General features: G+C 43.4%; 1 protein-coding gene across 2 annotated transcripts in view; it reads left to right on the forward strand.

The window, feature by feature from the left end:
* The window catches only part of LOC310866137 (A-type potassium channel modulatory protein KCNIP2-like), a 202,909-nt gene that overhangs the window by 179,271 nt on the left and 9,132 nt on the right, over positions 1 to 14,506 (forward strand). Inside the window, exon 2 of one of the 2 annotated variants that reach the window (XM_083775539.1) lies at positions 11,459 to 11,564. The exons of the other annotated variant lie outside the window; for it this stretch is intronic. Coding sequence (XP_083631665.1) covers positions 11,459 to 11,564 — 106 coding nt within the window. The remainder of the gene's footprint in view (positions 1 to 11,458; positions 11,565 to 14,506) is intronic. 2 annotated transcript variants of the gene reach the window in all.

Genomic DNA, 14,506 nt, shown 5'->3' on the forward strand with positions numbered 1-14,506 from the left:
TGTAGATCTGCTATTTTTGAAAAATCGTGAAAATGTGCCTCAAATTTTGAATATATTTTTTCAGAACGAACGTTTTTAACTCAAATCTTTGCTTCTGGAGAGGTCCCTGGAACAACATATTTTCAGATGGGGGTCGGTGGCCAATTACATATCATTTTTGGGGTCCTTGACATGAAATATTGAGTGATATAGGCCTAGAAACATAGGTATTTCAGAAAACTGTCAGGATTTAGAAGGCTTTTTTATTTGATGTCAGGCCTAAATGGGTTAAAGTGCCCATGTTGCCTATAATTGTCACTTATTCCTTTGGGCTTGTTTTCCTAGACCTGGTTGCTTATTTCTAAGGCAACACTGAGTTCACTTCCAAGTGTCAGGGGAATGGTTTGCAGGGGCTCATTGAACACTGATGATGATGATGATGATGATGATGATAATGATGATGCTCCACACTGTTTTTGTTCTTCCTGCCTCCTCATCCTGGGCTCTGACAGCCAAAGGCCAGGGGCACATCTCTTGTTGAGCCTTGAGCTCCAGGGTGCGAGACATGCTGAGCTGGTGGACTTTGTTGGTTCACCAGCTGTTGCACCAGCCGTCCCCCTCTCCCCATGTGTCTCACAAACATTTAACAACAAACACTGGATTCAAATAAAGATGTGTTGTCCTCACTTTGCCACTCGATTTGCCACTCACTTTATGCATGTATGCATACCCTCTATTATGGGAGAATGTTTTTTTGGACCCTTTGCCTTTATCACTAAACCCATTCTGACCTGAGATCAGATTCACACGAGGTTTCCACTGGACACACACTGGTCTGATTAACCCATTCTGACCTGAGATCAGATTCTAAAAATGTCAGTCGTTCTTAGATTTTTCAAAAAATAGCAGACCTACAAGCTCATATCGCGCCACTCGGTGGCGCGATATGAGCTTGTAGATCTGCTATTTTTCAATAGCTAAAGCATGACATGATGCCAACACCAAAATGGGTGCCCGGTCAGAATGGGCTAAACCCCACCTGCCTGCATGTAGAAAAAAACAGGGATGTGAGTAGGGTTGGGATTCGGAACCGGGTCCATTTCAGACCCGGTTCCGACATTGCGGATCCGGAGCCGGTTCCATCGTTTTTTTATTAACGGTTCCCCAAACGGATCTCATCAGTTGTCATTTAGCTCCGCTGTGTCTGTGCCTGCATGCAAGCAGAGCCTGGGCCCTGGGGTGACGTCACCCCACCTACATGAGTGAGTGGGGTCGGGGAGGATACGCCCACTGTTCTGTGCATTCAGCGACCGCTGTGGAGCGAGTGGGACAGTATAAGTATGTCGCCAAAGTGTGGTTAACAGAGAGGGAAATGACTGAGGCTGAGCAGTGAGCATGCAAAGTGCAATAAATGCGAGAGTTGCTAGCAAAGGTTGTTGCAACTTGTACCACGTGAACATAGAGGAAACATCTCAAAATCAATATGCCTACACATCGCGTTTGAGAGCCATGCGGAAAGCCGTGCCTGCTCTCCCCGCAGCTTCACCACAGCCAGCGGGGGACGATCTGATGCAAGGCTGGTTTACTTTCCCCAGGCTAGTAACGTAATGGAAAATAAAAACTACTAACGTGCTTTTAATTTGGCTCTAAATTAATTGCGTGGCTGTTGAGAGCCCAGCGTTTAGGTGCATATACCGCCATAGATTGATTACTTTATAAACAATTTGCAGAAAAAAAGCACAGGAACGTAGCCTACAGTTCAATACAAGGTCTGCTATAATCCAAGAAAGCACTATGGCTTGTTTCCATTAGGGTAAGGGGTCCTTCATATTAAATTAATTTGAACATTAAAGACAACATTTGTCACTACAACAATATCAATATTGTGTACTGTATATTTATTAATATACAGTACAAATTGCAACAATGATATTGTTGTGGTGCCTAGCTGCTGCTGCTGGTGGTGGTGAAGTTTAAATAATAGTGCCACCTCATAATTGTAAAGTGCATTTTCAATAATTTAATTAATTAATTTGTGTTTATTATGTACTTGGTTAGGTTAGTTATAATATAAGCATAATCTATGTCAGAAAAACGGGGAAAAAAATAATATTAGGATCCGTTAAGGGAACCGTTAGGAACCGGAACCGTTAAGAGGGATCCGGGAAGGATCCGGAACCGTTAAAATCCTAACGAATCCCAACCCTAGATGTGAGCAGGGAAACAAATCTACCTTCTATGATGTCACTGAGCATCCTGAAGCTATACCCAATGACCAACCACCACTTTCACCCCTTAAACGGGAAGATACTTTGAACACAGCCAGGGAAATTCAGTGAAAATAGAACAGTGGTGTATCGGGAGCGTGAACGCGCGTCGGACGCCCCCGGTGTGGGATAGGTTCATTGGAAATAACGGAGGCGGCTGTTTTGACGCGGTGCGGCGTTCACAGACGGTTCGTGGTGGGCTTCAGCAAACCATCACCCTCCTCCTGTCCTCCTCACTCCAGGTGGGACTTTGAATAACAGTAGAACAAAGACAGGCCTTGGAGACAAACTGGCTTGCATAATTAACCCATTCTGACCTGAGATCAGATTAAAAAAATGTCTATTACATCCTGACAGTTTCATTATTAACCCATTCTGACCTGAGATCAAATTCTAAAAGTGTCTTCGATTTTTCAAAAATAGCAGACCTACAAGCTCGTATCGCGCCACTCGGTGGCGCGATATGAGCTTGTAGATCTGCTATTTTTCAATAGCTAAAGCATAACATGATGCCGACACCAAAATGGGTGCCCGTTCAGAATGGGTTAAGCCAGCCAGCTAGTCAGACCAACTGAATAAACGAGAGCTAGTTGTCCAAGAACATGAAATATTTAGAATGATGGAATTTCAGATTCCACATATCCCCCCCTCATGAACGTCAACAAGACTGTCATGCCAAAAACATGGAACCATAATTCTCTTACACCCCCTTGACCCTCAGCTGAATACTATACATTCAAGACACCAGAAATAGTAGCATTACATTTCAGAATTTCAACCAAAATGGTTTGCAAACACAGTATTCAAGATATCATTTGTCATAAATGATTTCCCTTACAGTAGTGTCATCGTTAAGAGGATATTTCTCTGTTGTTACTCAAATCTAGGATAACATGTATTGAACACTGCATATAGTCTCACACACACACAATATCCAAACACAGAAACCACTCTTTTGGTGATTCCCATGACAATAAAATAAGAAAACAATAAGGAAGAACACGTTATATACCCCAGAAGCCAACTTTAGCTATTTAAAAATAGCAGATCTACAAGCTCATAGCGCGCCACCGAGTGGCGCGCTACGAGCTTGTAGGTCTGCCATTTTTGAAAAATCGAAGAACGACTGACATTTTTAGAATCTGATCTCAGGTCAGAATGGGTTCATCAGACCAGTGTGTGTCCCAGTGGAAACCTCGTATGAATCTGATCTCAGGTCAGAATGGGTTAAACAAGACATTGCCGCTTTAGCTCCATTGTTACAAGAGCATTTTTGGATATGTAATAACCTACATGTTCATAGTTCATACTAATATAAACTCTGCTATCCCAAGCGCTTCAATATGTCATAAGTCTCGCGTTGATCCCGCCTCTAGCGGCCTCATACAGCCAAATATCGCTCCGGACAGAATTGGACCAGAGTACATCATTTGTCCAGCAGGGGGAGTGGTTTCACCAGGCTAGTGCACCATTGCAAAGTAACACATGCAGTCAAAGAGCTGTTGTTTTGTGCTCAATGCTCATCCTCCCATACAGGTGAGATCCTGGGTGAGGTGAACGTCATGCCTTTGCCAGCCAACACTCTCCACAGCAGACCCGTTGAGAACCATGGGGGAGAGATGGCTCTCTCCTCTCTTCCTGTGGTCCACAGTTAGCTCCTTGTTTTTCCCATTTTCTCCACATTTAGTTTTCATGCCAATGCATTCCTCCCACTGCTTGCCACTCTCAGAGTGTTCCATTTTGAACACTCTCTGTGTTACAGACCTGTTATGGTAATTCAGGGCCTGCTCTTTATGTGTTTGAACTGGTAATAGTATTGTCTACTCCTTTTGTATGTACGTGGCTAAATGGAATTATCTGGAGAATGGGTTTTGTTGGTAAGCAATTTGTCGAGATAGATAGATAGATAGAATACTGTATTGGCAGTTTAAGAAAATTACAGAAAATGACATCATTTAAAAAAAAACGGCAAATGGACTTAGACACAAAAAAGCCTTTGCTTGTTTCCATTGTGGTTCACCTTGTAACATGAAACTATACACAAACATACTGTACAAACAAAACAACCATGAAACAATAATAATAATAATAACAAATAAGGACAAGAGGTACCAGGGTCCAGAATGGGGCAGCAACATTTTGTGTCGAAACGTTGGTAATCTTAAAGATGGAGTGCCACAATTTTTTTCCACCCTAAAACATGATCATCAGGTATTATTATAATAAAAGGAGGAAGAACTTTTTCCAAAAAGTGTACAGTATTTGTTAAAATCATGCTTTTATGTGGACACGCCCACCAGTTCATTAAGTATGCCTGGTTTGCCTGGTGTGTGGTGATGGGTGGTGATCCCCCTGAACTGAAGCCGCACCCACAGCTGTAGTTGTATCATGATAAAGGGGGAGGGGTTAGGGGAGGGGCTAGTAGTGTGATGTCACTATATTACTGTTTATTTAATTGGCCCGCTTGACTGTCAAGGGTTCAGCCTCCAGGAAGAAACCCTAAATACAAAGTTAATACACCATTGCACATAAAAACGACTCCAGGGTGTCTAATGAAGTACTGTCACCTCATAGACACGTGAAAAACTGGACAAATACAAAAACTGTGGCACTCCATCCTGAAAAGAGAGTATAATCGTGTCTACGAGTGAGAGCAAGAGGACAGCAACAGACTATTTTCAGCATGTTTACCTTGCTTTCCTTTGGGAGACTGCTGGGTTTTGGAGGTGTGCCCGAGACGGCATCAAAAGCCTAATCTTATACGGTGTAAAACAATCTGGGTGAGCCAGACTTTTTCGTCTCGCTGGCTGTGAGTGTCTTGGCTCAGACATCCAGAAATCTGTAGCGGCTTATAACATTGCCATGGAGACAGGATGCTTGTCAGTGAGTCGATGTATTGAGTGCGAATGCCCAGAGCTATGAGTTATACAGTTTTTTTTCCTATTAATGCCCTACTTCATCATTCTATGTTACACCAAAGTGGCAAAAATAGCCAATCTACAAGCTCAAAACTCCTTTAGAGCTTGTAAATCTGCTATTTTAGCTATTTCTGAAGTGGAACCTGAATAATTTTTTTGCAATTTATTTTATAGGAATCCTGAAAAGTTCAATCTTTATTTAATTTCAAATGCATTTAGTTTAATTATGTTAACTGTATGAACTTAAATACAAATACATTGGACATCAAAAAGCATAATAACATTTTCAACAGTCATTAAGCTACTAATATAGTAATTTAACCCATTCTGACCGGGCACCCATTTTGGTGTTGGCATCATGTTATGCTTTAGCTATTGAAAAATAGCAGATCTACAAGCTCATATCGCGCCACCGAGTGGCGCGATACGAGCTTGTAGGTCTGCTATTTTTTTTTTAAAATCGAAGAACGACATTTTTAGAATCTGATCTCAGGTCAGAATGGGTTCGTCAGACCAGCGTGTGTCCAGTGGAAACCTCGTATGAATCTGATCTCAGGTCAGAATGGGTTGATCAGACCAGTGTGTGTCCAGTGGAAACCTCGTATGAATCTGATCTCAGGTCAGAATGGGTTAAGTGAGTCATGTTTGCATGTTTGGAATTGTAACAACCAAAGTCAATAATTTAATAAATCAGTAAAGAGAAGAAGGTGGGGCCGCATGTGGCCCCTGGCCACCAGTTGCCCACCCTCTATTCTCACTAAAACTACAACTGTAGTTTGACTAAAAATAAACAAATCTATACAAGCTCACACCGCAAACACTGTAAACTTCTGTAAAAATCTGCTATTTTTGGCTAATGTTCCCCCATATACGGATGCTGGGGTTCAAGTGGTAAACCACTTTTCGACCTCATATCACTATTTTGGGTCAAGTCATGTCATAATGTAAAAACACTTTTCTCCAAAGAATCACAATATTATTTAGCACAAATCATCGCAATGAGTTGTGAGCTTATAGATCGCTATTTCTTTGCTGTTTTAGAAAATACGCCCCAAGCTCTCAATCATCCATGTTTAAATACTTCATTAGAAGATATTTTATTTCATAAAGCTGCCTGGTGAAATTAACAGCACATTTCATAACGGACAAATGAAAGGCGCACTCTGCCCGAGAGGGGGAAAAAGGGAAAGTGAGAGGAGGAGAGGTAGACATGTCAAACAGAGTGTCCTAATATTTATCTCAATCAAAGTTTCCTAAAACGTCATACATAATCTCACTTAAGAGTATACACTCTTGTTTAACTTTAACCCATTCTGAACGGGCACCCATTTTGGTGTCGGCATCATGTTATGCTTTAGCTATTTAAAAATAGCAGATCTACAAGCTCATATCGCGCCACCGAGTGGCGCGATACGAGCTTGTAGGTCTGCTATTTTTTGAAAAATCGAAGAACGACTGACATTTTTTAGAATCTGATCTCAGGTCAGAATGGGTTCATCAGGACCAGTGTGTGTCCGGCGGAAACCTCGTATGAATCTGATCTCGGGTCAGAATGGGTTAAAGTGTGCTCACGTACTGTCGGCGATTAGACAGCAGCTGAGAGGGTGCTGAGGCTCAGCCGGTGCACACACAGACCATATGTTTTATGCATGTTCTTGGTTGTCCTGTCTCTCTACACACTCTCCTGTCATGTATGAAGAACAAAGCATCAAAATAGTGAGCAGGGCATTGAAAACAAGTATTCAAATAACAACAGCAGTTGTGAATATTGCCAATAATAATAATAATAATAATAATAATAATGATGGATGGCATTGGAGTTGCATCAAGGATTATTGTTTTTTTCCACAAATAAATGATTGGAGGCAGCATTGAGTCACAGTGTTGCAAACTATAGGCTATGATTTAATAGCAGACCTACAACGCCTCACGCTGCGAGGCACTGTGAGCTTGTAGATCGTCTATTTTTTTGGCAAAGAGGTTTGGTGTAGTAGAGGGGGGAAGAGGAGCAAATCAAGTACTGAACTTGTATTGAACTAGTGTCGAAGGTTCACTAGTGGTGAAATGTTCATTTCAGACATCTATGAAAATGTTTCATCTGCAAAACAATTGTATACAATGTAGTCTGGGGTGCTGGGTGGGGGGGGGGCGGGGATCCCTGCTACATGTCTCTCTCAGCTAAGGGGGTCTTTAGCCTGAAAAAGACCCCCTGCTCTAGGTAATATAGCTACTGCACATATTACCTTGAATTCCACCTTAACCCATTCTGACCGGGCACCGTGTCGGCATCATGTCATGCTTTATCTATTGAAAAATAGCAGATCTACAAGCTCATATCGCGCCACCGAGTGGCGCGATACGAGCTTGTAGGTCTGCTATTTTTGAAAAATCGAAGAGCGATTGACATTTTTAGAATCTGATCTCAGGTCAGAATGGGTTCATCAGACCAGTGTGTGTCCGGCGGAAACCTTGTATGAATCTGATCTCAGGTCAGAATAGGTTAACTGTAGATGTGTTATCCCTGTGCCGTTGTCCTAACGCCAGGTCCATATGGGAAAAGAATATGCACACACCCACACGCACATCAGGGATCATCGCCATGCTGTTTTGTTGGCGGACATACATACAAAACGAGCAGACAATAATATTACCAGGAACACACAAAGCTCTGAATGGCCATAACGGGTCTGTGGGGCATAACTCTGAGTGTACAAATGGAACTAATGGACCCATAACCCATTCTGACCGGGCACCCATTTTGGTGTTGGCATCATGTTATGCTTTAGCTATTGAAAAATAGCAGATCTACAAGCTCATATCGCGCCACCGAGTGGCGCGATACGAGCTTGTAGGTCTGCTATTTTTTTGAAAAATCGAAGAACGACTGACATTTTTAGAATCTGATCTCAGGTCAGAATGGGTTAATCAGACCAGTGTGTGTCCAGTGGAAACCTCGTGTGAATCTGATCTCAGGTCAGAATGGGATAAGGGTCGTTTGAGAACCAGAACCACTAGTGCTAGTGGACTCATAATGTGCCATAGTGTCGTCGTAGTAAATCAGTGTAATACATATTCTGACGAAAACCTGGAGACTTGACATTCAGTAATTGGGTCAATCAAAATAAGATTATAATAGTGTGACCAAGTCTTTGCCACGGACGGACGGACGGACAGACATATTTGTCTGTGTATGGACATATTGAGATGAGATGAGATGAGATATACTTTATTAATCCCCGAGGGGAAATTGAAGCGTTTCAACAGCATAATGTGACACATAAAAAGGTAAAACTACTGGACAGACACAACACAACACAAAACAGACACAAATGGACATAACCACACAAGACCAGGACCACCAAGGACCATATGCCATTTTGGGGGGGAGGCAGTTCTTATGCATTCGCATTGTATAGTCTGATAGCAGTTTGGCATGAAAGAGTTGGCATCGATAAGCCGGATGGATGACAGTTTGATTCCTAGTGGTGGTCATGTGGTGTGGCCTGGTCAGGATCCAGATGACGCCAGGCCAGGGCCACAGCCACTTAGAGAGAGAGAGAGAGAGAGAGAGAGAGAGAGAGAGAGAGAGGCTCCGAGGACAGAGGGAAGGTCAGAGACGGGACTGAGCGAGAGGCAGAGAGGGCATGCATACCGCAGTGTTCATTTTGTTGACTAAGACTAAGACTAAAAGACTACGATTTTACCAGATTAAACAATTTCAGATGACTAAATTCGACTACAGCTGTGTTATTCAAAAGAGTAACACTGGCATGACTAAGACTAAAAGACTTGATATTTTGCTGACTAAGAAGAGAGTAAGTACGTACAATTTCAGATAGACTAAGACCATTGGTGTGTTATTCAAAAGACTTAATCAGGATTTGCAGAAATGAACACTGCTATAGCGTTTGTAGTGAAGCGGGGGTTTGGGTCCTATATCGATCGAGCGCCAATTCAACACTGTGAGAGATGTAAGCGGCGCGAGGTACAGTCAGAGGTTTAGGCTGAAAGGAGAACACAACAGAAAGTCCTTGGGGACGTGTTTTTTTTCCATCACGGCCCTGTTATCATGGCGTTTATTTCTCATTCCGCCGGAGTCCTCCTGAAAGGGGTGAAGGGGCTGCTGCCGTGGAGACGCAGAACTGACCGTAAGAGAGAGAGAGTGTGAGTGAGTGAGTGAGTGAGTGAGTGAGTGAGTGAGTGAGTGAGTGAGTGTGTAGAAATATTCTGTTAGTGCTGTTATCAACAATTGACTTGAGTAAAAGTATCCAAAAGTATTGGCATCAAAATATGCTCATTGTACAGAATATCCCATCTCAAGTTTTCAAATGTATAAAAGGTCTTTTGAAAATAGCAGATCAACAATGCATCGCATCGCGACACATTGTGAAGTTTACAAACAAGTAACTACAGTTTTCAAATAAATGTATTGTAAAGTATTGGTGTGTGTGTGTGTGTGTGTGTGTGTGTGTGTGTGTGTGTGTGTGTGTGTGTGTGTGTGTGTGTGTGTGTGTGTGTGTGTGTGTGTGTGTGTGCGTGTGTGTGTGTGTGTGTGTGTGTGTGTGTGTGTGTGTGTGTGTGTGTGTGTGTGTGTGTGTGTGTGTGTGTGTGTGTGTCTCCATCTACTGTACTTTTCATACCCAGCCACAGACCCAAGTACGGATCTGTAACGGATCTGAGTATGCAAATGGAATCATAAGGGCCCATTTGGTTCGCATCTCTTTTCACATGCACATGTAGGCTGTGTGAAAGGAGAGCCCCTTATGGGTCAATCTGGTTCCATTTGTACGCTCTCAAGAGTCAAACGAACGCTCAGGATTCTGCAGTGTGTGGCGGTTATCGGCGGTCATGTAATCGGCACTCTGTGAGTGGTTGAGGAGGGTCTAGCCTGACCTAAGCAGAGACATTTCTGGCCTAGATGGGAGGGTCGCGTCTCAGAAAAGCGCGCACCCTGATTGGATCTCATCGATCTGTCCGTCACCCCCGGCCCCTCCTCTCCCCCCTAGTGCAGCGCTACGTCACATCATTTAGAGCGACGCCCACCCGGAAGGGTTGACTCCCACTTTTAGACTGGTTCAGCCCACGGCTTTTTCCAGGCTTTCATCTTTCGCGCAGACGAAATGAAAGCCTGGGTATCGAGGCTAAGGAGGGTCTGTAACTCTGAGAGTGTTCAAATGGGACCAAGTTGACTCGCGTTGGCTCCATTTGGTTATAGCGTCTCTTCTCTTTTCACTGTGCATGTCTTGATTGTGAGTGTATATACATCTGGTCGAGGTGGTCTTCCGGCGTAATGTGATTGTGACTGAGTGGTTTTTTGACATCGTGGACTCTTCCACAGCCCCTTTCTGATTGGCTGGACGTGATGATGTAAGAGGTTCCAGTGAGCGGTGGACATACGGTGTTGTTTGAGCGATACGATCGCTTGGTCTCCCTTAAAGCCAGGTCAGCGCGCCATTGTCATTGCCAACAGACCACATGAATCGGTCTGATGCACGTTTGTGTGTGGGTGTGTGTGTGTGTGTGTGTGTGTGTGTGTGTGTGTGTGTGCGTGCGTGTGTGTGTGTTTGCGCGTGTGCTTGTATTACTATACTTGTGAGGACCAAATGTTCCCACAAGTATACAGTACATACAGTAGTAGACATTCTGAGGACCAGGACAATGGCACTGTTTTAAGGTCAACCACACTAATGCAACTCCTTGCACTAGCTGCCATTGGGGATAATGATTGCATGTGTTCCTGGCAAATCATTGGTGTGGTTTGGGTTTTAGGTTTGGAGTTATGCCTGATTTAACCCATTCTGACCTGAGATCAGATTCTAAAAATGTAAGTCGCTCTTCGATTTTTCAAAAATAGCAGACCTACAAGCTCGTATCGCGCCACTCGGTGGCGCGATATGAGCTTGTAGATCTGCTATTTTTAGGTAAAGCACGACATGATGCCAACACCAAAATGGGTGCCCGGTCAGAATGGGTTATACGTAGATTTACAAGCTCCCGACGTGTCACAGCATGGCGCATTGTGAGCTTGAACACATCTGCTGTTTTATTTTTCGGCTTTAGTATTACTGTCCATGAAATGGCAGAAAAGAAAATGTCCAAATGGCATTCATGAAATTCTAAAAGGTTGATGTCCTCACGATATAGTAAAACAAACGTATGTGCGTGTGTGTGTGTGTGTGTGCGTGTGCATGTGCGTGTGTGCGTGCATGTGCGTGTGTGCGTGCATGCGTGCGAAAAGCAGCGTTGCGCGGGGGCATGTCTAACCTATGTGCTGTGGTTCATGGTGACTTGCAGGTAACCCTTCCACCAGCCAAAGCAAAAAAAGCATAAAGCAGCGATTCCTCAAGCTGCTGCCGTGCTGCAAACCCACCACGCCGCCCCCCTCAATCGTTCAAAGCAAGTGCTTCTTCACTCTCTAATACATCTGTGTCAGGCCCTCGTCCCCTTCACTTCCCACCACCCGCCATGTGTTCTTCTGTCTGTCTTCCATTGTCAATAGGTTGTATGCTTTTGCTTTGGCAATGTGAACGTATGTTTTCTCATGCCAATAAAGCCCTTTTGAATTGAATTGTATGCACATACAGCAGCCATTTTGGAAATAACTTGTCCTACTTTCGGGGCTCCTAGCAGCTTCCCTACTTCCTTCACAGGTCTTACCAATAATTCTAATTAAGGCTCGAGGTCCAGACTCCATTAGTGTACAGTGGTTCTCAAACTTTATCATTTCAAGGAGCCCCATAACTCTCAGAGTTACCCGTACGGGGCCATTTGGAACCCACTCAAGGACACGTTGAGACCAGGGGGGCAGTCAGCCAGATATTTCGTGAAGCCTCTTTTGAAATCGGGACTTCCTGAAAGTTCATATAATGGCCTGTTGTGGCGCTGGACTGGACCCAAAAAGCCCCATAGCTCCATAAAGGCCCATGCATTTGGGCCCAACTTCACCTAGACTGTATTACCTTAATAAACATGGTCATGAATACTTTCTGCTTCCAGTCACTAGTTTAAAGTCTCATTTCTAATGTCATAATATTCTTTTTGGAAAATTATGGTCCCATTTATAAAATAAATTACCATAAAGTCGCGTATGTTCTGAGGGGCGTGGCTACCGTTACAGTCTATGATCGGGATCCCCCACCCACTCGAGTCAAAATAAAAACCAACGGAGAAGAAGGGGGGAAGTCCCGCCTCGTTGTCTGGGCCAGCCAATGGCCAGCTGGACCAGAACGGATCAAGAAAGATGGCGACTTACAGTGCATTAGAGTGCAAGGAATTTCAGGCTTCATTTTACGTTCATGTTAGACCCGGGGAACGCTTTGTCCATATTTTTTACAGTCTATGGTTGAGACCCACCGGTGTAGCAGAGTGTTTCCAGTGAGCCAACATGCACAATAGCAGCACCCCGACTCTGTTTGACCAGAATGGAACAGAGCCTTCATTAGTATCATGGGTAACACCCGTGAAGGAAGTCAGTCAAATCAAGCAGGAAGAATTATTTCCAAAATGGTTGCTGTGCATATACCCTATTTGCACGCACAGTGAACGCCACCAAAAGGAAAGTTTGTCACCCACCTGTACAGTGCTGGATTTATGATGTTGGTGGCTCTACTTGCCCCTTATGATGACTCATTTGGGGCCTACAATTTGCGTGCATGCGTGTGGGAAAGACAGCTGTGATACTGTACTGAAACAGCACGCAGATGGGGAAGTACCTGAATGTAAAACAATATAGTACTGTATGTATTCTACAGGATGTATTGAAGAGGAGACTGTATAGCCTTGAGGAAAATGAGATTCGTTGGGAAGATTGATTGATTTGATTGAATACTTCAATACAAATACAAAAACATTTGCATGGTACAGGGAAGTACAGTACAATACAAGGTCTGCTAAAAGGATGAATCCAAGAAATCCTATTGGCTTGTTTCCATTGCTCTGTTTGTTAGTTACCACATTACCGCACCGTCTAGGATTAGAACACCTCTACTGTACTTGACGTGTACACCTTCTATTCGCCATCACTTTTATACTGTAATCTCGTGGTTTAGTCTTGCATGGCCAGACCACCGGAGTGCTCCTGCTATAGATCTCAGAATGCCTGGCTGCGCGAAACTGGTTTCATTTTTTTTAGTTTTTTTTTTCATGTGTCTCCTCCCTGTGTTGATGTAGACCAACAGTAGGCTATGTATGAAGTAGTGTATTTTCCCTGTGCTGATGTAGACCTACAGTAGGCTATGTATGAAGTAGTGTCTCTTCCCTGTGTTGATGTATTGTAGACCTACAGTAGACTATGTATGAAGTAGTGTCTCTTCCCTGTGTTGATGTATTGTAGACCTACAGTAGACTATGTATGAAGTAGTGTCTCTTCCCTGTGTTGATGTATTGTAGACCTACAGTAGACTATGTATGAAGTAGTGTCTCTTCCCTGTGCTGATGTATTGTAGACCTACAGTAGACTATGTATGAAGTAGTGTCTCTTCCCTGTGTTGATGTATTGTAGACCTACAGTAGACTATGTATGAAGTAGTGTCTCCTCCCTGTGCTGATGTATTGTAGACCTACAGTAGGCTATGTATGAAGTAGTGTCTCCTCCCTGTGTTGATGTATTGTAGACCTACAGTAGGCTATGTATGAAGTAGTGTCTCTTCCCTGTGTTGATGTAGACCTACAGTAGGCTATGTATGAAGTAGTGTCTCTTCCCTGTGTTGATGTAGACCTACAGTAGGCTATGTATGAAGTAGTGTCTTTTCCCTGTGTTGATGTAGACCTACAGTAGGCTATGTATGAAGTAGTGTCTTTTCCCTGTGTTGATGTAGACCAACAGTAGGCTATGTATGAAGTAGTGTCTTTTCCCTGTGTTGATGTAGACCTACAGTAGGCTATGTATGAAGTAGTGTCTTTTCCCTGTGTTGATGTAGACCAACAGTAGGCTATGTATGAAGTAGTGTCTCTTCCCTGTGTTGATGTAAGCCTACAGTAGGCTATGTATGAAGTAGTGTCTCTTCCCTGTGTTGATGTAAGCCTACAGTAGGCTATGAAGTAGTGTCTCTTCCCTGTGTTGATGTAGACCAACAGTAGGCTATGTATGAAGTAGTGTCTCTTCCCTGTGTTGATGTAAGCCTACAGTAGGCTATGTATGAAGTAGTGTCTCCTCCCTGTGTTGATGTAGACCTACAGTAGGCTATGAAGTAGGGTCTCCTGCCCGTGTTGATGTATTATACAGTAGACATTGAAGTGAACATTAATCAACCGAACCAACTGTGGAAATGAACCTTGCCAACCTTGCCGTATTCCACTAACTCTGCCATCACTCAACAATCAATGGAGCAGTCCTTTAATGAT

This window comes from Protomyctophum parallelum (genome assembly GCF_964188405.1).
Source record: "Protomyctophum parallelum genome assembly, chromosome: 10".
NCBI classification, from domain to species: Eukaryota; Metazoa; Chordata; class Actinopteri; order Myctophiformes; family Myctophidae; genus Protomyctophum; species Protomyctophum parallelum.